General features: G+C 48.2%; 2 protein-coding genes across 3 annotated transcripts in view; one reads left to right on the top strand and one right to left on the bottom strand.

Moving 5' to 3' along the window:
- The first annotated feature begins 144 nt into the window (after positions 1–144).
- On the top strand, positions 145–25899 carry SERPINE3 (serpin family E member 3). Of its 2 annotated transcripts, XM_055335744.1 has the most exons (8): positions 145–403; positions 2969–3205; positions 3521–3718; positions 4636–4834; positions 12332–12432; positions 22736–22822; positions 23330–23413; positions 25856–25899. In XM_055335744.1, the coding sequence occupies exons 1-8, from the start codon at positions 145–147 to the stop codon at positions 25897–25899; spliced, it is 1209 nt and encodes a 402-aa protein (XP_055191719.1). The 2 variants fall into 2 exon arrangements, with proteins under 2 accessions (XP_055191719.1, XP_055191718.1); XM_055335743.1 differs by lacking the exon at positions 25856–25899 and having other exon boundaries at positions 23330–23628.
- Positions 24205–27711, bottom strand: part of INTS6 (integrator complex subunit 6) — a 90249-nt gene continuing 86742 nt past the window's right edge. The window contains exon 18 of the mRNA XM_055335742.1: positions 24205–27500. Coding sequence (XP_055191717.1) covers positions 27407–27500 — 94 coding nt within the window. The 3' untranslated portion in view covers positions 24205–27406. The remainder of the gene's footprint in view (positions 27501–27711) is intronic.

The following is a 27711-nucleotide window of genomic DNA, read 5'->3' as shown; positions in this document are numbered from 1 at the left end:
GGTGAGCGGCAAAGTGGCCCGAGATCCCTGCAGCTCCCAGCTGGGCTTCAGGGCGCGTGGGGCGGGGGACAGCTGCGGGCCTTCCCCGCGGGCGCCGGCGGCCTCACCCGCACCTGCTCCCCCTCGCTGCAGGAAGCCCCCGCCATGCGGCCCGCCCTGCTCGCGCTCCTCCTGCTTCCCTCCTGCCTCCCCGGGGCGCGGGGCGGCCTCCGCGAGGACCTGGGCCTGCTGAGGACCCAGCTTGCGCTCCGCCTCTACCGGGACGCGGCGGCGGCGCCCGGCAATGGAACCAACGTGGTCATTTCCCCGGCCGGCGTGTCCCTGGCTCTGGAGATCCTGCAGTTCGCGGCCCAGGGGGACACTGCGCGGCAGCTGGTGCAGGCGCTGGGCTACTCGCTCCACGGTAAGAGGCCGCCCCGCGGCTGGGCGCCTGGGTGCCCGGCCCGAGCCCGGCGGCTCCCGCTGACACGCTCAGGCACGCGTGGGGCTCTCTTCCCCTCAACAAGGGATGGGGGTGGCGACTGCCTGAGCTAAGGCTCCTAGAGCGCACGGCGGCCGTGAGCGCTTCCCTGGGGCTGGGCCCTGCAGGGCCACGCGACGGCCACCCCGAGGCACCAGGCCCAGGGCGCCGCGTCGCCCCTTCCCCTCCGGGCCGGCCCTGACCCAGCAGCGCTCCCACTCCAGCCTCACAGCCGTGCCACCCCCGCCAGGGGCCCGCACCCCTGGGCTCCTGTCCCCGACGGCTGCAGGGCCGCACGCCCGGGCCGAGCTCGTAGAGGCGCCGCCGCCAGGTGGGCAGGTTGCAAGAGGTGAGCTCGGGGCAGGGGAGCCCGGTGCCCGCGGCCCAAGGGGAGCCCTCGGAGCTGCCGGGGACAGTGCACTGTGCCAGAGAGACGCGCGCCTTTCGGCCTTGACAGAGGCTCCCGCCGACGTGGGGCCCACAGACCAGCGCCGGCAGCTGGGCTCGGCCTTCAGGGCCCGGCTCGGCAAGCTTGGCGCCGGCAGCCTCTGCACTGACCCCGGCCATGGTGGCGGGCGGCACCTCGGCGGCCTCCTGTGGTCTCGGGCCTGGGGTCGCACCTACGGCTCCGGACAGGCCCAGCCGCCCGGAAGGAGCGCCGTCCCCACCGCAGGGCCCCGCAGGTCCTGGGGACGTCGGGGGCTTTCCCGGGCAAACTGTCGAAGGAGGCTCGTAGCGGCGCCAGATGCACGGGGCCGGGGCCAGGAGGGGAGCCTCCGAGAGGAGGTGGCCTTGGGGGAGCCCTGGCTGGCCACGGCCGCTGTCACCCCCGCCGTCATTACGTCACTTGGTCCTCATGGAAACCGCGCACATCCTCGTCCCCGGGTTACACGGGACAAGAGGCAGACCGGCAGGCGCAGAGCAGAACTCAAGTCCAGGCTCTCGGTCCCCAGTCCCAAGTCCCCCCACAATCCTTGGCCCCGGGCCGCCCCTGAGCGGGTGCATGAGGTCAGAGGACCTTCCTTTTCTGCCTCTAACCGCAGCCCCTTTCCCCTCACCAAGGCACGTCCTCGACGCCACCTCCGCCCACCTCCCTCCTCTGGCAGGTAAACCCCAGTCGCAGAGCTCCCAGGCTCGGGTTACAGGCCTCAGTTAGTTAGTTAGTTAGTTGTTAGTTAGTTGTTAGTTAGTTGTTAGTTAGCCGAAGGAAGTCCCCGTCGGGAAGCGCAGGGCGGCACATGGGGCCTAAAGGAAGGGGCTCGCGGGCTCCCCGGTGAGTGCAAGGGCTCACGTGGGCACCAGAAACGAGGACAAAATACCCTGCTTCTTCTAGTGCTTTCCTCCCGCTCTGTGGCCACAGACCCTCTCCAACCCTCACCCCCTCCCCGCGTCTGCCCTCCCGGTCCCGACCCCTGCAGGCGCAGAGCTTGCCCGCCTCCTGCCTCCTGCCTTCTTGGTCGGCGTCATCTGTAGGATCCCAGCCCCCCTCCGGCAAGAAGGAGCTTGGGGGGGAAGGAGGGACAGGACCCTCTCTCTGGGGAGGGAGGGACAGGACTCCTCCGGAGGCTGCAGGCGAGCGCCGGCCATGCTCACATCCCCCCCGCCCATCAGTAGGAGGCGGGAGCCCCCAAAGGCCGCAGGGAGGGGTGCTGCGCTCAGGCCTTCACAGATGTAGCAGCCCGGGTGGGGCCTGTGTCCCCGGCCACCCTTCCCCAGCCCCGTGACCCTGAGCCACCTTAGCCATCTGTAGGTCTGTCCGGGGGCAGCCCCTTGGTCTGTATGTGGCAGCACAATCATAGGGGCGACGCCACGTCACGGGGTTAAAGGCGCTGCTGCTGGCCGCCCCGGTGTCGGGCCCCAGGTGTGAGGCCCCGGGTGTGAGGCCCCGGGTGTGAGGCTCATGCTGTGTCCCTGTGGCCGGGCTCCCCTGCGCCCCAGGCTTGGTTCCTCCACCTTCCGGCGGTTCTTGTGGGGTAGCAGCAGGCCCGTGGGGTGTGGGCTGTGGTGCTGGCGGCCTCGTAGGCTCCCTGTGGCTGTCACCCAGCAGCCGAGCTTGGGAGACTCCGCCCTGGACGTGCCCAGGCCGCTGACCTGCTGTGCGGGGAGGTCGCTGAGCCGAGCACCGGGGGTGGTGACGCCCGATGGCGCGGCTGCCTCGGTCACTCAGCCCTGACTGGCTGTGCCCCGGAGGTGGAGGACCAGCTGCCAGGAGGACCCGTGATTCTGTGCGGCCCTCTCGGGGCCTGATGGCTTCAGGTCCTGCGTGGCCTTGCCCCAGCTTTGAGTCCCTGGGCCCAGGCCGATTCCTGGCGGGGGGCGGGGGGAGGCCCCCCTGTGTGAGGCCTTGGAGGAGTGGGGGGGGTGATGGGGGACGCGTGATGGGGGTGATGGGGATGGGTAATACTGGGTGACGGGGAGGGTGGCGGGGAGGGTGGCGGGGAGGGGTGACGGGAAGGGTGATGGGGACAGTGACCCCAGCGCCCAGCCTGACGTGTCCCGCGCCTGCAGCCCCGCAGGTGAGCGCGTCCATCCGCAGCGCCTACGCCGCCCTGCGCAGCCCTGGCCGCGGCCCGCGGGTGGAGTTGGCCTGCACCGTGTTCGTGCATCCGGGCGTGGCCATGTCGCCCTGCTTCGTGGAGCGCGTGTCGCGCTGGGCCAACAGCAGCCTGCAGCCAGCGCCGCCCCGGGAGCCCCGCGGCCCACCCACGAGCTCAGGTGAGCAGCGGGGGGGGGGGGGGGGCAGGGGTGAGGCCAGGCGGAGGGCGGGAGGGGACGCGGCGATGCCGAGGGCCAGGCCGAGCCAGGCCGGGCAGCAGGCAGGGGTGAGGCTGGAGCGGATAGGAGGGGACGCAGCAGTGCCAGGGGCCCAGGCCGAGCCAGGACGGGCGGCCTGCAGGGGTGAGGCCGGGGCGGGCGGGAGGGGACACGATGGTGCTGGGGGCCCAGGCCGAGCCAGGACGGGCGGCCTGCAGGGGGGAGACTGGGGCGGGCGGGAGGGGACGCGGCCGCACCTCAGAGCCCAGGCAGTGGACGCAATTGGTAGCTGGACTGTCCCCGCAGGTGGCGGCCCCGCAGGCCCCGAGTCGGGGCGGGCCGAGGCGGCGTGGGCGCGGCTGGCGCTGCTGAGCACCATGTCCTTCCGGAGCGCCTGGCGCCGCGGGTTCGCTCCCGCCGACACCCAGCCGCTGCCCTTCGCAGGCGCGCGGGGCCTGGCGCTGCAGGTGCCCACGATGCACCAGACGGCCGAGGTCAACTACGGTGAGCTCCTCCCGCAGGGGCGCGGCGAGCGGGCTGGGCTCAGCTGCAGGCAGGCGGGGGTGGGGAGTGCAGGGCACCCCCGGGAGGTGCAGGGGAGCGGCGGTGGCGCCCCAGGGTCCCTGCGCCCGGGGACAGGCTGCAGGCTGAGCGCCCGGCCCGAGGGGTGCCAGGGGGAGGCCCACCCCCGGCTGGACGGCTCCTGAGAGGGCCCCCATGGGCCTGCCCCCCCTGCACCCCCTGCACCCCTGGGCTCCCCCGGGGCTCCACCCCTCCAGCTGCAGGCTGACTGCTCCCTCGGGGGAGCCCCGCAGACGGGGTTTCAGGGACCCCGGCCTTGAGAACACGGCTGCCCTCCTGCCCTGATGCCCGTCCCAAACGTTGCCCGGTCGGTGAATTTAGGTCTTTGCTTATCCGACAAGCACGTACCCCCGGGGGGAGGCGAGGTGCGGGAGAGGAAGGCCCGCGGATAAGCAAACACACATGTGACTTAGGCTCCTGTTCCCCGCGTCTCCCCTGCTGCCGCCCTGACCCCCGCTGCTCCATCTGTCCCCGGTACTAAATTTCCCAGTTTTATATGATCCGTGGGTTTAGAGCTTTTGTTGAAAGAAAGGTCTAGCACAAGGAGCCTGGTCCCCCACGCGGCCACAGAAGGCCAGGATTGGAAGGCGTCCCCTGTAGGACCGTAGGGCCCCGGGGCGCGGCCCAGCACTGCAGCCCCGAGACCCAAGCCCCGGGAGGCCGTCTTAGAAATTCGAGGTCTTGCCATCAGAAAAGGTAACTTTGGCCTCAAAGGGCCTCCCGCGGGTGGGACACACCCTGTCAATAAAGTGTCCCGGGAGACGGCCCCTCCAGGACCTGGTGCAGTTCGGTTCCCCAGCTCCCGGGACGGAACTGACTCCCCCTCTGCGGACCCCCAGGCCAGTTCCAGGGCCCCGCGGGCCATCAGGTGCAGGTGCTGGAGCTGCCCTACCTGGGAAGTACCGCGAGTCTGCTTGTGGTGCGGCCGCGCGACAAGGACACCCCGCTGAGCCACATCGAGCCCCACCTCACAGCCAGCGTCCTGCACACCTGGATGTCCAGCCTCACGAGAGCCAGAATGGACGTGTTCCTGCCCAGGTGAGCGGCTGCATCGTCCTTACGGGGTAGACGGGAGGAGCCAGGTGGTCTGGTCCTGGGGTCCGTCCTGAGGCACTGGGCCAACCTGTCCAACCAACGTAGCCCTACAGGTTAGGCCAAGAGGGACTTACCCCAGAGACGGGGACCAGGTGAGAGTCTCCCCGGACTCGCTAGCTCATGACGTAGGCAGAACACGATTCCTTCTGGAATTTCCTGGAGCCTCCTCGTGGGGAAGATCGTCTGTCTTCACCGGGCCAGGCTGGAGCCCCCGGGAAAGACGAACCATGCAGGGGCCTCGGAGGCATGAACCCCGAATCCTATCACATCCTAAGAGGGTCACCAACGGTCACTTTTCCAAAACCAAGGAGGCAAATAGTGTAAATAGTTTATAATTCTGATGAGAAGGCAAACCAAGAGGTAAGATAATTCAAGACTTTAGTCTCTGAGCTGAGGGTTCTCGCTCTCTCTGAACAGAGGTGAGCGTCTCTTTAAGAGAAGCCAGGAGGGAATATAAATATAGTGAAAGGGAATAGAGGGGAAGGGGAAGAAATGGGCAGGAAATATCAGAAACCGAGACAGAACATGAGAGACCCCTAACTCTGGGAAACGAACTAGGGGTGGTGGAAGGGGAGGAGGGCGGGGGTGTGGGGGTGAATGGGTGACGGGCACGGAGGGGGACACTTGACGGGATGAGCACTGGGAGTTATTCTGTATGTTGGCAAATTGAACACCAATAAAAATTAATTTATTATTAAAAAAAAAAGAGAGAGAGAGAGAACCCAGTAGGCACTAATACAGCTTGGCGAAAAGTTAAAGGATGGTTCTAGATTTTGCTTTTCCGAAGCCAAACTCATTTGCAAAGCTCATTACTTTACAAAGAATTCCTTGCTGAGCTTCTCTAAACGATAAGCTGCTCTGGCGCACTGGAAATCGGAGCAACCGTGTGATTAGCTTGTAGACCAGCCTCAGCCGAGGAATGTGGGCCAAGGGCTCCGGACGCGGCTGCTTCGCGCTCCCCCGTGGCGGCTGCCCTGGCCTCCCCGGGGGCTGACCGGCCTCGGCAGCGCTGAGCCAGGGCTCTTGGCAGTGCTCCTTTGAGGAGTTAAAAATAGGCCCAGACGCTGAAACGCAAACACACGCAGAGCGACCCGGTGAGCTCAGGGCCAAGGTCTGCAGTGGGACCCGGCGTGACCGGCGCCGAGGGGAACGCGCCTCTAGGATAGAGCCGGGCGACTCCAACCAAATATGTGGACCCCAGATGAAGCGCAAAGACAGGACGTCGCGACAGACCGTGTCTAGCGGGGAGCAGAAGCAGCCCCAGTGTCCCCGTGACGCTCGAGAGAAGCTCGGGACAGGAAGAGGAGCTGCCGACGTGACAGGGACAGAGATTGCGGAGACGGACGCGGCCTCATCGGCCTCCTCCTGGAGCGGCTGCTGCCGGGGAGCCCTCCGCTGTGTGTGACCCACCCTGAGAGCCCGCAGCGCCCGGACGGATCCAGAAACCCCAGGGCAGGGGCGAGCCGGGAAGGCGGGGAGCCCAGGAGCACAGCGCCAGTCCCCGCTGGGGCTTCTCCTGAGAAAGGCCCTTCCGACCCCCCTTAGACCACCAAGCCTGCCACCCAAGGACGACGGAAGGTTTGGGAAAATGAGGCCGCTTTACGAGCAAAACTAGAGAAACAGCCTCAAACCCTGGAAGGACTGCACAGAGAAACAAGTAGGGCTATTTTAGGTCTAGATCCCCGTTGGGCCCGTCGCACCACGGCAGTCGCACGTCGAGGACTTACCTGCACGTCTGCAAATCGCTCATCGTCCACCACGATCTGCCTTCCGGGCGGCCCGCGGGTGTCACCTGGAGCAGAAGCCTTTGTGAGCGACACGGGCCCCGGCGCACAAGCTGCGTGGCGATGGCGGGGCGGGGGCTTGGGGCTTGGGGTCGAGCGTCACCAAGCAGCGTTATTTAGTCGATTCTGGCTGAAGTGTGACGTTTAGCTTCCAAAGGAACGTTTTATTTATGAAAATATGACATACAATGCATGGGGACAATCCGTCTCCATCAGGGAGGTTAGCGCGGCGAAAAGGGGCAGTGGACGGGATGAGCACCGGGCGTTATGCTAGATGTTGGCAAATTGAACTCCGATTTTAAAAAAAGAGGGGGGGGGGCGCCCGGGTGGCTCCGCGGTTTGGTGCCCGCCTTCGGCCCAGGGCGTGATCCTGGGGTCGCAGGATCGAGTCCCAGTCGGTTCCTGCGTGGAGCCTGCTTCTCCCTCTGCCTGGGTCTCTGCCCCTCTCTGTGTGTCTCATGAATAAATAAGTAAAATCTTTAAAAAATAAAAAATACAAAAATTAATAAAAAAAAAAAGAGAGAGAGAGAGAACAAAGTATAGGAGTCTCACAAACCTAAAAAGAAAGAAAGATCCTCAAGGAGGCCAACTGCGGGCGTTACGAGGGTCGTTTGGATCCGTGATACAGCGGCGCCCCCCGAGAGACGAGCAATGTGCCAGACGTATATTTGTTTGAGGAGCAGGACACTCGGTTATTGGCTCGACACGCTGGGGAGCGAGGCGGGAGCATGTTTTTTCTGGCAATAGAGGTGACACGGGTACCTTTGCTGGCGTGTGCTCACCGTCCCGCGTGGGGCGCTGCGGCGGGCTCGGGCTCTGCGGCCACGAGCCCGTCCGAGTGTGTCCGTCTCTGTGTGTCGAGAGTGTCGGGAGGACCCGTCAGCTGTCATGCCTTCAGGAGTCCAGGCCTTCCTCGCCCAGGGCTGCGGATCACCGTGTGTGCGCTATGCTTCGCGACGGGCGTTTTCTTGCCTTTCTAGGAAATCGGGGTATGATTCACAGAACCATAAGCTTCATTCTTTCCAAGCGTACGATTCGCAGGCGTTTAGTAAACAGCCAACGTCGTGCAGCCGTCGCCACTGTTTGATTCCAGAACTTTCTCGACACCTCCAGAAGAAACGCGACGCCCGTTAGCAGGCCCGCCCCGTTGTGTCCCCGCCAGGGTCCCGGCGGCCGCCCGTGTACTTGGGAGCACAGTGGACGCGGCTCGCTGCACACCGCGTGTAACCGAGACCGTCCAGCGTCGGCCCTGTGTGCGTGGCTGCGCCGCTTGGCAGTGTCGTCAGGGTCCGGCCCGGGTCCCAGCCTGCGCGTCGTGCTTCGTTCTTTTTTATGGCAGAACAATTTCCCATCGTGTGGACACACTCCGTTCCGCTTTATCCGCTCATCGGCTCACAGACATCTCAGCGCCTGGACCGTTTGGGGCCTGTTTGTACGCTTTGGCTTCTGGAAACACGCTCACGTGCGCATGTTGGTGTGGCTGCACGCTTCGGCCGCCTCGGGTACGCACCCAGGATGGGCCCCGGGGTCACGCGTGGACCCCACACTGTACCTCTCGAGGGCCTGCCAGACGCCCTCCAGGGCCTCCGCCGGCCGCCCCGCCAGCGCCCCTCATTGCCGGCTCCTCGCGAGGCCGTGCAGCTTGGAAAGACGCGGGAAGCCGGCGCGACAGCAACGTGAAGATACTTGACGCCACACAGAACGGTCCCGTTCTATGTGATGCATATTTTACCACAGTTGGGGTTTTCGAGTCCCTGTGAATGGAGGGAAGGACTAAAGAGTAGGGGTGTCACGGAGTCTCCCTCCAGAACCATAGCTCCCCTTGCTAGAGCAGTTAGGGTGCAGCCCCCGCTTGGCCCTCCTGCAGCGGCCTCCCCGCCTCTCGGCTTCTCCCTGGCCTGGAGGCAAGACGGGGCGCCCGGCCACCCATCTCCTTACGTGGCCACCCTCATTGCCGCGAGGCCGCTTCCCATGGTGCTTCCACTTGCATATCCCAATGACCAATGATGTCAAGCATATTTTCACGCACTTTGTGGCCATTCACATACCTTTATCGAAGGAATATCTATTTCAATCTTTTCTCCACTTGTAAGTCGGTTGACAATCTTTTTATTGATGAGTTGGAATAGTGCTTTATATATACTGGATGCTAGTCCCTCATCAGATTTATGATTTGCGAATATTTTCTCCCATTTAGTGGGTCGTCTTTTCACTTTCTTGATGGTGTCCCTCGGAGCACCAAAGTTTTAAATTTTAATGAAGTCCAGTTAACTTATTTTTTCTTTTATTTCTTGCGCTTCTTTTGATGTCATTTCTAAGAAACCGTTGCTTAACCAAGATCACAAAGATCTGTGTCTATGCTGTGTCTAGGAATTTTATAGTTTTGGCCCTTCTATTCCGAATTAATTTTTGTATGTGTTATGAGGTAGAGGTTCAATTTCATTCTTTGCATGTCATTATCCAGTTGTCCCAGCACCATTTTAATTGAAAAGATCATTCTTTCACTGAATTTTCTTGGTACCTTTGTTGAAATTAATTGACTGTAAATGAATGAGTTTATTTTAAAGGGTTTACTCTCAATTCGATTCTCTGGGCATAAAATGTCTACACGTCGGCCAGGACAACACAGTCTCAATTACTATGATGTTTAGAAATCGGGATCTGTTAGCCCTTCAGATTTGTTCTTTTTCCAAGATTGCTTTGGCCATTCTGGGTCCCATACATTTTCTTGCGAATTTTGGTATCAGCTTCTCAGTTTCTGCCAAAAAGGCAGCTGAGATTTTGATGATGATGATTGTGTTTAATCAGTACATCAACTTGGGAATATTGCTTTCTAGCAATATTAATTGTTCCAATCTGTGAACACAGGACTTTTTTCATTTTACTTATGTCTTCCTTAGTTTCTTTTGATTATATGTTTTAGTCTTCAATGTACAAATTTTGCATTTCTTTTGTTAAAATTATTTCTAAGTATTTTATTCCTTTTGATGCTATAAAATGGGATTTATTTGCAGATGATTCGTTGATAATATAAAAAACACAGTTGATTTTTGTACCTTGATCTCATATCCTGCCACCGTGATGAACTCATTTATTCATCCTAAGAATTTTTTCTCTGTATGTGCGTGTATTCTTTAAGATTTTCTATATGTAAACCAAGTTGTCTGTGAGTAGAGATAGGTTTACTTCTTCATTTCTAATCTGGGTGCATTTTTATTTCTTTTTCTTGTATGATTGCCCTCCACACTTTTCAGGACAATGTTAAACGGAAGTGGTGGGCATCCTTCTCTTATTTCTGATCTTAGGAGGAAAGCTTTCAGTCTTCACCATTAAGTGTGATGCTAGCTGGGGCCCCTGGGTGGCTCAGGGGTTGAGCGTCTGCCTTCGGCTCAGGCTGTGATCCCAGAGTCCTGGGATCGAGTCCCACAACGGGCTCCCTGCATGGGGCCTGCTTCTCCCTCTGCCTGTGTCTCTGCCTCTTTCTCCCTCTGTCTCTCATGAAAAAGAAGTTTGACGCCAGCTGTGGGTTTTCTGTAGAGGCCCTCTTTTGGATTGAAAAAGTTCCCTTCTATCACAAGTTTATAGTGTGATTTTTGTTTTCATGAAAGATACCAGATTTTTTTTTCACATGCTTTTCTGCATTTATTGAGACGATCATGTGGCCTTTGTCCTTTATCCTGCTGATATCGGTGTTTTACATTGATTTTCATATGTTGAACCCACCTTGCGTCCCTGGGATAAATCCCACTTGGTCACGGTGGGATTTATATGTTGCTAGATTCAATTTGCTAGTGTTTTGTTGAGGATTTTGCATCTACATTCATAAGTGAAATTAGTCTGCAGTTTTCTTTTCTCATGATATCATTGTCTGGTTTTGGTAAAGGGCAATTTTTTTACTCAAGATATTTTTGTGGCATTTCTTCTGAGCTGGACTTCCATAACAAGAAACAAAAAAATCACTCTCACCTTTTATGGTCATACCTCACTCTTACTATTATCTTTAGTTTCGAAAAAATGATATTACTCAGTTTTATCACCTACCATAATCACTATATTTGGCTTCAAACATCCCTGAACTTTTTTTCAATATCCCTGAGAAACAATAAAACCACAGTGGTAACAATAAAGTGCGTGAGCTGTGCTAGGCATTGTTGAGCACTTCTAAGAATTATTTCCCTTAATCCTCACAAAGCTGATAACTAAGCACTACTATTATGCTCATTTCACAAATAAGGAAACTGAGGCAAAGAGAGGTAAAGTAATTTGCCCCGGGTCCTTCAGCTAGTAAAAGGCTAAGCCAGGATTCAAACCCTGGCACTGGACCCCCAAGTTCGTGCTCTTAATATGTTTCAGCCCCAAGAGTTTTCAAAATGGATGAGTTTTAAGTATTTAAGAAAAGTTCAGAAGCGATGGTACAAAAATTTTTTGAGACTGTCAGCATAGTTGGAGAAAGCGACCGTACCTTCTTGGAAAACTATTCTAAAGACCCAAAACATATTTATGAGAACATCTGATACTTCTGTTTAAAATATTGGTCACATTGTCTTGTATGCAATGAAGACCTTTGATATTAAATGGTCTAGTCCAGTATTTTCACTCTCCTGCAAGTTTTGCGTAGTTTATAGAAAAAGATAAAGTCCATTTCAAACGTTTTCATTTTCAAAGAAAAATAATATGAGCAATCCTTTTAAAGGATCCTTCACAGTAAAATCTTAGAGGCCTTGCCCTTGGAGAAATATTACAAAGTGGGTGTGTTGATTCTTTCTCCTCTCCGGACTTATTAGGAAAACCAAAGCCTTAGCTTGCATTCCTTTCCTCCTGTGCATCGAAGACACACACTGCACACAGCAAACGCAAAAATCTGTCTTATCAAATATGAACATATTACATGAGATGCTCTACTCCTTGCCGGTCAGTCGACAGCTTCTTTTCTGCACCTACTATGTGAGAGGCCTCACGAGGTGGGAGGTAGCAAAGCGTAGACGCCAAGAGCACGGGCTCTGCGCTCAGACAGCCTGGCTTTGAGTTGAGTTCCACCACGTACTCATTACATCATCTTGGGCAAGTGTCTTAATTTCTTTAGGCTTCAGCTTTCTCATCTGTAAAATGAGGATAATAATAACATAGTTATGTGAAGACGGAATTAGATAATCCACATAAAACGCTTGTCGTAGTGTCTAGCACATGGTAGGCACTCGTTGGTTACTACCAGGAAATAAAACATTGACTGGGGTGGTCTATCTTCTCAAGGGGTGTGCGAAATCATAAATAACAGTAACAAGAAGCAGACTATTCCATACGTCAAAAGAGCAGAACAAGGTGTTAATGGGGCTTTAGGAACCGAAGGACACAAAACAGCTGGAGAGGAGAGGAGAACAATGGACTTGAGCTTAGAGGCAAGGGTGGCAACTCAGAGGCAATCAAAGGAGATGGGGTGGAAAGAACCGCAAAAGCACAGGTACGGAAGGGGGAGGGAGCCCTGTGTGGTCAGACTAGTCCCCGGGCAGGGTTTATGAGAAGGAGCAATGAAAGATAAAGCTGGAAAAGAGGCTTCCTTGACTCACAAGTTAGGGAGTTCGGCAGTCGTGGGGCGTGTATGAAATTATTTTGGATGAGATTTCTAGATGAAAGCTGATGGTTTGTTTCTGTTTTTCAGATTCAGGATCGAAAATCACTTCAATTTGAAACCCATTTTAAATTCTTGGGGAATCACCGATCTTTTTGATCCACTCAAAGCCAACTTGAAAGGGATTTCAGGTAACACTTCTTCTTTCAAGCTTTTTGGCATTGTGCTTGGGGGCAGCTCTGTCATACTTTGATTAAGGGATTTTCATCTACAGAGGCTTCAGCGGTATAGTGAGAGTTAACATTATTTAAAAGAATAAAGAAAGAGTTTTGCTTTATGTAAGAATATGTGGCTTCAGATAACTGTTGAATTTGGGTTGTACTTTGTGGAGGCGGGTGGTGTTTCCTGAGACCTCTAAGTACCCTTTGTGGAGACCACCTTCGGGGTGAAGTCAGTGGCCACAGAATCCACCTCACCCTCGGGCCTGTCATGAGTAGGAGCATGTCACAGACGGTGGTGCAGTGACAGAGCTCTCCATTCTGACCTCCCACCACCATGCCAGCCTCACAGTCACCCTGTTTTTACCTCCTCCCTCTCCCTCCCTCTTTGTACCATTTCTGTCCTCTTCTCATAAACTAAGCTTGAAACTTTCCCTCATCCACCCAACTTCCTGTCTTCGAATTACCCCTGTACCTGTAATCTTGCCCTAAAGTGTTCTTCTTCCCTACGTCCATATTAAATGCCATTTTCCCCCTGGTAGACATGCTATCCCTCATCAATAGGAGCTGTGTTTGCTTATCATGTTGCAGGGAACTTACATCAAATATTAAAAATAATGGAATGCCCAAACCTCATGTTCCAGAACCCTCTTAGAAGCCATCTTTAAACTATTGCTAACTCCAAAGGCTCAGGTTTGTTTCTGCTCTGGAGAGTTATAAGCTATTGGTAGGAAAATAATACTGTAGCAGGCATTTTCACTGGCCTAATGCTTGCTTTGCCTGATGAGCTTCAGAATCTCCATTTTAAATGCTAGAACCTCATCACACAGTTTTCTAAAGCTTTGCCCAAAATCTTCTTTCTTAAGCAATAACACACACACACACACACACACACACACACACACACACACACAGAGGAATTTGGTGCATAAAAGCAGTCTTGGCTTGTGCTTTAGATATGACCAAACTAAACGGCAGTTACTTATCAGAGCACAAGAGGAAGGAGCTATTCTGGAGTGTTTAACCCCCCCCCCCCCCAGTGCTGTACTCATTATCTAACTATGCAAAGAGATAAGCAAAGCAATAATCAAGTTTGGGCAGAGTGGCCCCAACAATGCTTGGCCCACAGTGGATATCCAATAAATATTGTTGACTTGGTTGAATGACTCAACCAGAAATTTTCTCTGTTGACTCAGGCATAATCTGACACTGTAGGGAAAAGAGGAAGACTAGAGTAAACGGATCAGAGGTCAAGGAAAGAGGAAGGGATAAAGAACTTGACTGAGTGGATTCTATCTTTATTAATGTGAAAAGTCCAATCACAGTGTCTTCTTGTGACTCCAGAGCTCAGCTAGGGCATTCCTGTTGTTGATGATGATACCATTCTTCTTTTGATCGTTCTAGTTAAAAATTTTGGGGCCATTCTTGACCTTTTCTTCCACACCACTACATTCAATTAATCCATCATGACTCACTGATCGTCCCCTCATACCTCTGCCTTTATGTCCTAAAAGTACATCTCAAAATGCCCTTAATCCTATGTCCTCTAACCGGACTGAGCATAACCCACCTACATCACGCACATAGGCCCCTAACTGATAAAGACTTCCAAGGCTCTAAGCTCTCCTGACAAGATATAATGCGCAACTTAGTTTAGAAAGAACACTTTTTGATACCTTCTTTATAATGCAATTAAAGTCTATGTAGATTTTTTTCAAGCCAGCAGAAACACAGGCTCATGGATCTAACTTGTTAAATAATTATTGAGCACTTAGCATGTGCCAAGTGTGAACCTCGAATGCTTGTTTCCTATTGATAAAACATAAACCTTATCTTCTCCCTTAAAGTTTTGTTCCTCTAACACAGGGGTCACCCAACAATGACCCGATTCCTGTTTTTATAAATAAAGTTTTCATGAAACAGCCACTCCCATTTACTTACAAATCATTGATGGCTGCTTTCCTGCTACAATGGCAGAATTAGGCAGTTTCAACAGACACCATATGGTCTGCAATTGCTAAAATATTTAATATCTTGCCCTTTACAGATGAGGTTTGCCAACCGCCATATTGCTTTCCAGTGCCCCTCTTTAAACATGTTCAAGAGACTAGTCACTTCTGTGCCTAAGTGGGCTGTTAACTTAATTATGGAGACATGGAGACTGAATCTGTCTAACAAATAGTTCCATCATTCCTAAAATGAGGTAGCTACCACCCACCTCACATCTTACTTATGGAAATAAAATTCTTTAACATATAGCAAAGTATCAGCAAAGAGCTTGCCAGAAAATAAGTCATCAGAAAATGCTGGTCTCCCTTCTTACACTTAATAAGAGGTTATCAAGTAGTTTTGTACTATTGATAAAAGCTCAAACCACAGGGAACATTTGGCCTTTTCTTTCCATTTGGTTCCAATGCCCAGAATCATTTTACTCAAGTTCTCTTTCCCCATTAAAAGTGACTCGTCTCTTCCTTCATGGCATCAAATCCTTTCCTGCTGCCTGAAAAAAAAATGTGTTCAGTATCATCTCAAGGCTCAACTAAGCCCAGGTCATAATTTTTCTCCCCAGACGTCCTTGACACTACATGTTATAAAGATGTTAAGAGTAATTCATTTCACTTACACTGAAGATACCAGCTAGAGATAGACTTCTTGAGCAATCAGAAGGGTCAACAGCCTTTGATACAAACCCATGCTTCCTAATCCAAGAAATACTCCTTTTGCATAAACTTAAAACTTTGAGGAAATTATCTTATTCTTGACTTTTATAAATGAGCAATTAGTTTCCAATCTCTGCTCAGTGAGAACTACAAGCTCCCAGCTACTACAATTTAAGTGAGCAAACCACACATAGTTGTTTGGTTGCACACTGAAGTCAACGTATGCCATACCAGATGAAGTACATCATCAAGATGGTGAGATAGGTCATTGCCAACTTCAGTCCACCTCCTAAGAAGACCAGCCAGCAACTATCCATAGCTATGTCACCACTGTGAAAATCCTAGCACCCAGATGTGAAGCTGAAGCACTCCCTCTGAACCACAGAGACTGAGAAGAACCACATTAGAAAGGTAAGAAGAGCAGCCACACTTGGACCACATCACTCCTTCTGTAGGCTGACATAGAACTGCACCAGGAGTGCCCCCTTGGGTCTACTACAGTTTCTCCAGTGAGAAAAGAAAGTAAAGGTGGACATCCAACTCTTCCAGTGTCGCACTTTCTGGAAGATCTATTTAGGTCTTGCCTCCTGGGGATAATTTAGGAATCAAATAGAAATGGAGAAGTAGTGGTCAAGGCTTACATTAACCAGCACTCAAACCTTGGCAGACCAAGTTCCTGCCTGTGCCAGTATCCAAGCAAAGACTCCAACTGGCAGGAATACCCATCTACAAAGCCAGGCTGGTGACCCCATCTGGCCAGAGAGCTTGGTTAGCACTCTGCCTGATTTGAGTCCCTAGTCAATGGGCCATACTAACGCTTTACCTTGCAGGAAAGCAAATCCACAGCCCTACCCAACTGCTCGGCATAGTCTCAAATCCCATCCACTGAAGAAGCCTGACAAGAGAACCCAGCTAGCTGAGCAGCCCAACCTTCAGCTCTGCTTGGGCAGAGAGCCCGGCCAGCAGCCCTGCTCAAATGTTGAGCATATTTCCTACCCTCACATAACCAGGGAGCCTGAGAAATGACCTTGAGTAGCCTTGCAGCCCAGCCCTCAGTGCTACCAAGTCACAGAGCCTGGCCGATAGTCCCATTCATCTTCAGGGCAAAGCTGGAAGCCCCACCTGAACATGGAGCCCAGCCAGCAGCACCATCCAACTGGGAAGCACAGCATGAGACCACCTAACCAGAAGGGACTGTAGAGTCCCTCTCATAGCTACCCAATCATGGATCCAACCAGGGGCACCACGCTGTCGGGGAACAAAGCCTACAACCTTATTAGCCAAGAGTTGATTGCAGAGCTAGTGATTCAACCTGGCAATGAGAGTTGAGTCACTAGCTCTGACATTGCCAGAAAGCCCCACCTAAACAGCAAGCCCACCCAGCAGTCCTGCTTGAATACAGAACCCGACCAGCAGAACCTAGGCAGCAGCACCCCTCTACAAACTCAGAGCACATGGAGAGGCTTTGCCCAGAGATGATGATAGTGAGCCCCACCTTCCCACAAATGCTACCAGCCAGCTGGCAAAGGTCTTTCCGTACCAAAGCAAACCTGTAAAGCCCGGAGAAGGAGACCATTTACTGAAATGCACAGATACCAATACAAATAAGCAAGGATCATGAAAAATCAGAAAAATATGATACTATTCAAAGAAAAAAATAAAGCTCCAATAACTACCCTAAAAATATGGAGATGTATGAATTGTTTGACAAAAATTCAGAATAATCCTCTTAAAGAAGTTCAGCAAACTGCAAGAACACAGAGACAACTAAACAATGTTAGAACAATGCATGAACAAAATTAAGACGTCAAGAAAGAAATAGAAACCATCAAAAAACCAAACCAAAACCAAACCCAAACAGAGATTCTAAAGCTAAAGAATAAAATGACTGCACTGAAGAATTCAGTAGACAGCTTCAACAAGACTCAGACAAACAGAGGAAAGAATCAATGAACTAGAAGATAAATCACTTGAAATTATTTAGTCAGTTGAACAAAAAGAAAAAAAGAAGGAAAGAGTGAAGAAAACCTGTGGGAATTGAGAACTCCAAAAAAGAAAAAATATACTCATTATGGGAATCTCAAAAGATGAGAGGGGGAAAAAAACGGGGAAGTCTATTTAAAGCAATAATGACCAAAAACATTCCCAAAATTGGGAGAGAAGTGGGCTTCCAGATTCATGAGACCCAAGGAATCCCAATCGGTTGAAACCAAAGAGGGCTACACTAGACATTATGGCTAAATTGTCAAAAGTCAAAGAAAGAATTTTAAAAAGCAGCGAGAGAAAAGAAACAAGTTATATACAAGGGAACCCACATAAGATGATCAGTGGATTTCTCAACAGAAACTACAGGCCAGGATAGAGTGGAATGACATGTACAAAATTTTGAAGTAAAAAAAACACTGTCAGCCAAGAATATACTATACCTGGCAAAGTCGTCCTTCACAAGTGAAGCAGAGATAAAACTTTTCCAAACCAAAAGAAGCTAAGGGCATCTATCACCACTAGAGCTGCCTTACAAGATATGCTAAAGAACATTCTTCAGGCTGAAATAAGGATGTAAACTGACACCACAAAAATGTATGAATATATAAAAATCACTGGTAATGGTAAATATATAGTCAAAATCAGATTCTCCAATATTGTACTAGTCATCCATAATTACAATTAATCAACAAGTTCACTAAAGTAAATGAATATACGAATATAATTTGTGTTTCTTTACACTAACAACGAACTATGTGGGACAGAAATAAAGGAAATAATTACAGTTGCATCAGAAACAATAAAATACTTATTAGGAATAAATCTAACCAGGTGAGGTGAAATATCTCTACATTGAAAACTATTAACACACTGATGAAAGAAATTGAAAAAGACAAACGTGAATGGGAAAACCTCGTCTGTTCATGGATTGGAAGAATTTATATTGTTAAACTGTCTATATGACGCAAACCAATCCTTAGATTCAATGCACTCCCTACCAAAATTCCAATGGCATTTCCCACAGAAATAGAAAAATAAAAAACACTCTAAAATTCATATGGAACCACAAAAGACCCCAAATAGCCAAAAGCAATCCTGAGAAATAAGAAAGCTAAGAGGCATCACACTTGCTGAGTTCAAACTCTATTACAAATCTATCGTAATCAAAACAGTATGGTACTGGTATAAAAACAGACATGCAGGCAAATGGGATAGAATCAAGACACCAGAACTAAATCCATAATATTTGACAAGGAAGCCAAGAATACTCAACGGGGAAAAGATAGTCTGTTCAATGAATGGTGTTGCATTCCCATGCAAAAGAATGAAACTGGGCCCATTTCTTACAACACTCACAAAAATTAACTCAAAATGGATTAAAGACTTAAAGTGTCTGAAACCATAAAACTCTTAGAAGAAAACATAAGAGAAAATCTCCTTGAAATTTGTCTTGGCAACGATTTCTTTTTTTTTTTTTTTTGATTTGACACCAAAAGTATTTAGCGACAAAAGCGAAAATAAACAAATGGGACTACATCAAACTAAAAGTATCTCCATAGCAAAAGAAACAACAAAACGAAAAGGCAACCGAGGGAATGGGAGAAAATGTTTGAACACCACACATCTAACGGATTAATATCCAAAATATATTAAGAACTCATACAGCTTGATTGCAAATAAAAATAATAATAATCTGACTTTTAAATGGACAGAGGATCTGAATAAACATTTTTTTTCCAAAAAAGATATTCAAATAACCAACAGATACATTTAAAGGCGCTGATCATCACCAATCATCAGGGAAATGCAAATCAAAACCACAGTGAGATATGACCTCATACCTGTTAGAATGGCTATTATTAGAAAGATAAGAGATAACAAATAACGGCAAGGATGCAGAGGAAAGAAACTTTGTACAGCTGATGGGAATTTAAATCAGTCAAACCATTATGGAAAAAGCACTATGGAGGTTTCTCAAAAAATAAAAATAGAACTACCACTTTATCCAGCAAGTCTACTTCTGAATATATGCCTAAAGGAAATTAAACCACTATCAAGGAAATAACCGCACCCCCATGTCGATTGCAGCATTATTTACAATAGCAAAGAAATGGAAAAAATCTAGGCGTCCATCAGCCGATGAATGGAGAAGCTGTGACATATATAGATATAGAGATACGGATATAGATATATAGATATAGATAGATACAGATGGAACATTATTTAGCCATAAAAAAGGAAATCCTGCTATTTGCAACGGCACAGAAAAACCTTGCCGGCATTAGGCTAAATGAAATAAATCGGAGCATGTAGCAATATACTCTCATATATTTGAGAGTTGCCAAGACAATAGATCTTATAAATTAACACAAAAATCGTGACTCTGTGAGGTGATGCATGGGTTACCAAATCTTAATGGGCAACATCTCATCATCACAGGATACACCTTACATTTACAAAATGTTCTATTAATTCTATCTCGGTAGAGCGGAGGTGGCCAGGAGAAGCGAGCTAGAGGAAAATAATGGAGAAAGCAGCTGACCACAGCCTGGCTTCAGAGGCCATTTCAAATTATTTTAGTACTGTCTCTCTATATCCTGGGCCGGGTGCTGCGTGACACGCTCCGTCTTTTACGACTAAGTTATAAGAAGACGAGAAAGATAAACTAGAAGCGAATTCTGGCAAGAATTTTTTTTTTTAGAGCCACAAAATTTGCCAATATGAAGTGACGATAATTGGAAAAACAAGTGACCCAGCAAATGACCCTGCATTTTGAGAAGCTGAGGGCCGGATGTTGGGACATCGATTTGCATTTTGCAAATCCTGTGTTTACACATTGTCATTATGAAGACGCTTAATTAAGCCTTTTGAGAGGATGATCAACCACACACAAAAATGATGGTGTCCACGAACCCAGGGGAAAGAGGCACCGAAACTGTCATTTGGACGAAATTTGCCAAAGACCCATTCTGCGCTGTATCCCTTTGACTCTGTAGATACCAACCAACGTTTCCTTACAAGTGAAATCAGCTTAAAGAACATGAAGGCAGCTGTTTTTATGGGAAAATGAAACAAAGGTATAATGTGAGGAGTGTCCAACACTTACTGAACACGATTATGTACCAACACTATTATGCTAGTTAGTAAAGTAAAAAATATATATATATATTTAAAATTAATAAAGCAGCTTCTGCCTTCTAGGAGCTAACAATCTAAAGAGAAAGGTTGACATGAATCCTTGTAGATCTAATGGAAGAGGGGAGACCGTGCCAGGAAGGAGGGTAGGAAGAAACTTAACACTTGGCCTTGGATAGTGAAACGTGATCTAGGAGCCAACGGGTTCATGGTGGGCTGTAGTTTTCCAGAATGCTGAGATGGTGAATCTAGAGACGGGATGATGCGTGTCGTTCCACGGCTCAACATTACACATTATAGTCCTGCGGGTCCACGACAAACATTAGCAAATGAGCAGCTCTAAGAAGTCCACTTCTAACAACGGAAGCACAAAACTATTCAACCTGCGTTTCATATTTTAATCAATCACGGATCCCTTTTCGTAACATAGCACCTATAAGCAATCTTGGGGAAAACAATTTTTGCGAAAATAGGCTCTATGACCCCCCACGGCGCTAAGGAGCTGCTAACACTGCAGAAGATGAGCCCAAGGCAGGAGAACCCCTTTGTGCTTGGATTCTTCTAGGGCGGTCTCATTTGAACAGATACTTGACGAAGTAAGCAAATGGAGGTCCGTAATGCAGGATCAAGCAAGAAGAGAAACACAAACCTACAGATGACTCCTGAATTCTCAGTTTGATCACAAATGTTGGTCTTCTGAAATGTCTGGCTCCTCCCAGAGATAAAACTTAAGAGAGGTGTGGATGCCAGGGCAAGACAGGCCGTGGGTCCTGGCTCAGTGGCGGTGCAAACCCTCGGACCCGTCCTGGTGTGATGGAGGAAGGCTACTTAACTGAAACTCCAGAAATCCTAATAGCCGAGCCTGTCTGACCGAAGACTCACTCATACCAATCGGTCCTGTTTTTCACCTCGTGTCAAGGTGCCTGGACTCTAACACAACCACGTTTACTGGACCTTAGCTGGTAGAGCTTCAGAGCGAACGTCTGCTAACTTCTGGGCACGGACTCGAGATGCCCATATACCCGGCACAGTAGTGAGGCCACAGGTCAGTGAGACCTCCTGGGCAGCGGAGGACCACTACTTGTCCGCAGAACCCTAATTTTGGCACTGCATCGCGTTTGTCCAGTGAGCCAGTGAGAGGAGCTACGAATTCGAGGGAAGCTTCTTTCCTAAAAGATCTACAGGAAAAGACCAACGGCTAAAAATCAATCAGACTCTTCACTGGTTTTAGGACAGGCGATACCAGATGAATGTTTCCATGGATTTTTCCCTTCCTCTGGCCCTTGTCCGATCCCCTTCAACGATGCTGGAGAATCACTGTTTCTTACAGCAAATACAGCCAGCTCACAGCTTCCTGGGTGTACCTTGTTTGGAAGATGGATGAATTGCTGCATATCCTCTAGCGGCTGGTTTTACTGCCTCACGACATTCATTTCCATCTCCTTGTATGTGCATAAAAATGCAAAACAATTAGTCTAAGCTGAAACCAAGAAGCTCTCTCAAAATGCAGCACGTAACTGAAAGGACTGAAGACTCCTGTCGCGGGTCCCTCGCCAGCGGCAGGCTACGGGTGGCTAGGGTACGCTCTGGCAAGGTGGGATTGATTCTGTGTGGCGGGGGGTGGGGTGGGGTGGAAGCGGGCGCTGCACCGTCAGAAAACCTGCAGGTGCCCAGTGTCTACTTCTCACCAACTGCGTCACCTCAGAACACTTCGCAGCTCGTTCTCCAGGGAAAGGGCAGGTGCCACTACTAGTTTCCGCTATGGAAGTTCTAGATTCCTGTTTCCCTTCGTTGTACAGTCATCAAGTACCGCGTCACCGCGGCGAGCGGTCTGCACACGGTTGGTGGTTAGACTACAAAAGGCTACGGAGTCCTCTAACGTGATCGCTCCTACTGCTGTTTGCTAAGCTCCCTCGATCCCTGCCATCGTGGGCCCACAGCCCTTACGGCTCTGACCGCTCACTGTCTTGGCAGATCCTAGCCCAGCCCCGGAGACAAATCCACTGCACGCCTGCCGTACCTCACCGTTCGGAACGCGGTCCTGCAGACTCACACACATCTTGAATACACCGACTTACGCCTTTTAAGGTCTATGGGACAAACCTGTGACTGTCATTTAAAAGCGGCTCCTAAAATACAGTCCAAGAAAGCATTCAAGGGAAATCATCTCAGAAGCTGGCTGAAAAAGCAGTTTCTTGGCCTCCAGAATCCATTTTAACTGTACCCCGGCAATCCTTCCACAAAGTTCATTGAAAAAAAACAGGGCTCAGCTCTCTATATTAATTTGGGTGGGATCATTTATTAAATTCACCAAATCTGAGGTTTTAAAAGTCACATAAAATATTGCAACTTAAGAATTTTCCACTCTCTCACTATAGTAGGCAGCATGAGAGACTGTAATGAAATGCATTCTTTAAAATACACTCAAATCCTTAAGCTAAATGCAATTAAAAATGGAAATAAGCAATTCACTTTTTTTTTTTCCCTGAGACTAGGCCAAGATGGTTTTTACGTCTCTGAAGCAATTCATAAAGCCAAGATGGAGGTTTCAGAGGAAGGCACCAAGGCATCTACAGCCACAGGTGGGTTTCTAAGGGAGTCGGCGGCGTTTAGTCACGCTGCTTGCCCTTATCTGCCTTTGTCAGGTTTATCCAACTCAGTCTTCACGTTTCTAAACCTTCCACTAAAAACCCCAAGTCCAGATATGGCATAGCATTTTTTTTTAAAAAAAAAATAAATGTTAACACAGAGCAAAGAGTCTAAAAAGGATGGGCGAAGAGAAATCCATTTTGAAAAGGACTTGCCCCATCATCCCCGTAAACAAGGAATGAAGCCATTCTGGAAATCACCTTAAGGAATGGATTCCATGGAGTTTTTTGAAAATGGGACAGAGGGTTGGCTGGGTGACATCTTTTTGATTTTCCCACTCGCACCCCCATCATAACAACTAAGCAATGAAATACCAATAGGATGCTTTTATTTCTTTCAAAAACCAAGGGATATAACTGACTTCATCTCCAGTTTTAGTGACTTTCCTCCCAGGAATAGAAAATGCAATGGGATCCTTCTATCCTTGCTCTCTCCTGCAGCTCTGCTGTTACTGAAAAGGTCTCGGATTCCTGTTTTTAAGGCGGATCGGCCATTCTTCTTTCTCCTGAGAGAACCCGACACAGGTAACGACCGACCGTATGCTTTTGACAGAATTCAGCTGCTTAAGTAGGGATCCGCGGCTCTCTAGCAACCAGCGCCCGCTTGCCCGCTGGGCCTACACCAAGCATTCCTCCGGCTAGTTGCTATGGTGCTTTCAAAGCTTCTTGTCGCCTGTCCTGAGAAAGGGGAGCGTTCCGCAACTACGGACACGGATATCCTCCGTGTTGTCTGACTTCTCCTTCAGCTCATTTTTAGTTGACGTGGACTTTTAAAACTTTGGGTTTCTACTTCTGGGGAGACTTTAGATCATGAAGGTAAAATAAATGATGAATCTTTCCCCCCCCCCCCCCCCCCCCGTTGTAGCCTCGCTTTTCTCATCACAGTAGGACAAAAGACAGTCCCTCCAGGGCACTAGCACAGCCAAGGAGTCTTCTGACTCAGCAACCCCAGAATCCTAGTGGATGCCCCTGGATTTCTAGTTTTTCTGTTGATCTTTCTCACGCTTGCTGGAATGACGCCAAGGTCAAGTGTTTGCACTTCTAAGTCCCACTATACAACCTCATGCTAAGCCAGAGACGGTGTGGTGCAGGCAGGGCCTTAGCACATCAGAAGGACTAGCAGAGGTCCTTTCAGCTTCAACAGTGAACAAAGTACTCAGATTATTCCTCTCCACGTTCTCCCTCCCCCCGCCGCCCCGAAAATTATTTAGCAGCCTGGGAAGGAAAAGAGATTCTCAGTAAAGAGTTGTTGGCAAGTCGGAACAATGTGTTAAAAAGAAATAGGATGGAACAAGACTAACAAAATCAAGCAAAAGTGGATCTACTTTAACTAAACATCAGGCATTATTTTTATTTATGGAGAGAAAAAAAGTCAAAAGTTAGAATAATGAGAATTACGCATAGGTTTTACACAAATTGTTAAGGAAATACTGTCAACATCATTTTATCTGAGAATCATTTGCATACTGCTGTAACTTGTGCTAGAAATCAAAGGAACACTTTTGTGACAAAAAGGATGAAGATAATCATTCACTAGGAAATAATCTATTTTGGGATTATTCGGGGAGAAAAAGTCCATCAACAGAATATATCCTCCTAGGATTTCACCATGATCATTTCCAACCCCATGTTTATTAGATGAAATTGTCACTTATCACTCAGAACAGGCAACAGAAAGCCCTCTCTTGGAAAGGATACATGTCAAAAAAAAATGAAAGATGAAAAAAATGACAGGTTCGACTCCCTCGAGAAACAGAGACAGGACTAAACATCAACAGAAAGGTCATTGTCAAAAGCGGATAGCCGATAAAGGTTGATGACAGTTAAAAGAGAACGATTTCTCTTTTGGAATTCAACTGCATAACAATGACGTAAAACCTTTGAACCAGTAAAGGACACACCACTATTTCGATGATAGTTTTCAGAACTGCCTCAATAAACACAATGAAAATAAAAGGCTAATCCAAAACCGGTTCCATAATCTGCCGCACATCTAAATATAGTCCTTGTGAGTGTATTTACACTCTTTCTGGAGGTTTTTGCCCACATCACACAAGGCCAAGTGGCTACTCTTCTGGTGAGAGAGGGGTGTTCAAGAGATAGAAATCAGTCTCAGCCTTCAGTACACCGAATTGACAAACCTTACCGATAAGGGCAAATAATGAATCCATCGTCAAATGGGACACATGTGGGAACATTAAGAAAAACGACCTTAAACTCAAGATTGAGCTGTTGGAGAATATCATTTGTCCAGCCTAAAGCCACCCAGTTGACTTAAAAGGCCTAAAAGGCATGAATATTCCCCTCAAACATACTCCCTCTCCCTCCCCTTTGCTTACAAGAATTCTATAGTATTTTACTAATTTAACTAATATGCCCAGTTTCTTAAAATGTAAAAAACCTGCGAGATGGGCTACTTAAGATGGAGTTTTGATTAGTTTCAAACCTTGTGACTAGGGTTTGGATGAGGTGGGCTATCGAGTATGGTGGCAGAGAGATTAAGGACAGAAAGAGGAGACTGAAAAAACTGCTTCTTCCCAACTCCCTAAGGATTCATCCCAAAAAAATGTAGTAAAGGTGAAGGGTCTAAAGGATTATTACCTCATGAGCAGTCTGTAAAATGGAAATAAGAACCTCCTGATGAGGAAAGCTGCTAAACATTGGAAGGGACTGAATCCCTTTCCTAAATGTTCTTGTTAAGTATGAACTTTTATCTGAATGACTTGTAATCCTTTCTATTAATCACAGAATCAAAATATACATAAGGACAATTTAAGACCAGACAATATATTCTGGATTTTGTGTAACTCTTGAATTTAGCAATGACTGAAGGTAATTACCTTAACAATTCCATCTACTAAAGGAGATCCTGCTTTAAAGGTATTTTGTAGAGGTAAAAAAGGTTGAAAGACTTGCATATGAAAAATACTATGTAACATTACATTAAATGCTTCTTTTTCTTGACAGGATTTGTCTTCAGCATTGGGAGAGTTTCAAATCCCCTAGACTAAATTACGAGATCTCAAGCATGTTCTCCACTTTCATCTATGCTTTTCTTCATAAAAAGTTACAACTGCATTCTGCTATACCCTTGAAATTTTAAAAATGTTTTGCTAAAGTGTAAAAAGATAAGGGTATGTGATTTTCAAAGATTATGAAACTAATATTCCATTGATTTTACTCTAATTTTATAAGTTTATTTTGCCCTCTCTTAATCTAAATGTATTTTAACCTTCCTTTCTACTGGTTACCCCCAAAAGCACAACAAGGCACAGCAGTGATCTATGAAAGGAGAGGGAGTCTGGTCATAGGGTCATGTCCTCAGTGAAGACACGTGAGGACTTGTTGGACTGTGAGTGGACAGTAAAGAGTGTTGGTTTTTCCTCATCCTGGGTAATTCAAGGGGAATGCACAATGAGCAAAGTCATCTTAAATGTTTCCTTTCCATTTAGCTTCTAAACAAAATGGAGAGTTTATGGATAAGAATAGCAGAGGAGAACAAAGAGCCCCCCCCTTACCCCCACCTCTTGTGGGACTTCTGTATGTAAGCATGGCGTCAAGCTGCTAAAGGCTAGACGTTTCAGAGTATGTGGTGTACCCCAAACTTACAACTTCCTAAGTAATAGCTTCAACTTAGTGAGAAAAGAAAAAGGTGTTGAAGGGGAGAGTAAAGAAACCAACATGAAAGATGTCTGCTTTCAAACAGCCTTTAAAGTGTCTGCCTATTTGCCCCAGATACCGTCATTTCTATTAGCTACGCAGAAATGGGAGTATGTTGGTGTGGCCAACAAAATCTAAGAACAGAGAGTAAAAAGACAATGCAGGTTAGGCAACAGGTAATTACAGTTAGCTTTAACAAATATGTACTTCAAGTGGTGTATTTTTCCAATGCTTAAAAAGCAAGGCCTTTAAAATTCCATTATCCTTAAGATGGTTTTAAATGATTACTTTAAATGTGATTATTTCCTAAACCACACAAGAGTAAAATAGAGCATTTATTGATGGAATAACAAAAGTGCTTTTCTTAAATATTCTTCAAAATACATTTGTACAACTTACAATAATATATCCAAAATAACTGTATATACAAAACATTACCTAGTTTTAATGTATGTGCTTTTTTCCCCAAAAATTACAAAGTAACTTCTTTTTTATTTTTTTTTTTTTTTGGCAAAGTTCAACCTTAACAGAGGTGACAATTTTAAAGGTTGGTTTAAGAAAATAGAACCTGAGGGAAATTGACACGCAAGAGTCAATGACAAGCAAGAGATTTGGAGGAATATTTTTAGTTTGTTAAATAAAAATGTGTTTTAGAGTGGTATTTTTCACATTACAAAAATAAACCAAAATGAAGAAAAGGTCACTGTAAAATGATGGAAAAAGGATCTGTAGACTTGCTCTTAGTATTTCAAATAGCCAACAATGCATGTCAAAAAATGAATGCAAGATCACAACAGTCTTGTATTTACTTTGTATTTGGAGAAGATACTGAAATAAGTGGCCACATTCTGTTTTCTTTTAATTGCTATTAATATGGTTGATCTGATTGGCTCTTCGATGAATTTCATCCAAGAAGTTCTCCAGTTGTTCTATTAGCATTCGTTTTTTAAACCTGTATAAAAAAAATAAGTAATAGCACTCTCAATTTCTTTTTAATGGATATAGATCAGTGTGTTTGTGTTTTGTTTTGTCATTTTAAAGATAAAAACTGCCTTGGGAAGATTTTTCAAAGGAAAATAAAAATGAAAAAACAACAACTTTATGATATATAAAATCCATTGGCGGATAAGCAAATTATTTTATCAGCGCAGAATTACAGTTTG

This window comes from Nyctereutes procyonoides, unplaced genomic scaffold (assembly GCF_905146905.1).
Source record: "Nyctereutes procyonoides isolate TBG_1078 unplaced genomic scaffold, NYPRO_anot_genome, whole genome shotgun sequence".
In the NCBI taxonomy this organism is placed as follows: domain Eukaryota; kingdom Metazoa; phylum Chordata; class Mammalia; order Carnivora; family Canidae; genus Nyctereutes; species Nyctereutes procyonoides.
This window is presented reverse-complemented; position numbering and strand designations above follow the sequence as displayed.

Coding starts and splice junctions, on each gene's coding strand:
- SERPINE3 (XM_055335743.1), top strand. CDS start 145: ATGCGGCCCGCCCTGCTCGCGCTCCTCCTGCTTCCCTCCTGCCTCCCC. Junction 404..2,968: donor GCTGGGCTACTCGCTCCACG/GTAAGAGGCCGC, acceptor CCGCGCCTGCAG/CCCCGCAGGTGAGCGCGTCC. Junction 3,719..4,635: donor GACGGCCGAGGTCAACTACG/GTGAGCTCCTCC, acceptor GCGGACCCCCAG/GCCAGTTCCAGGGCCCCGCG.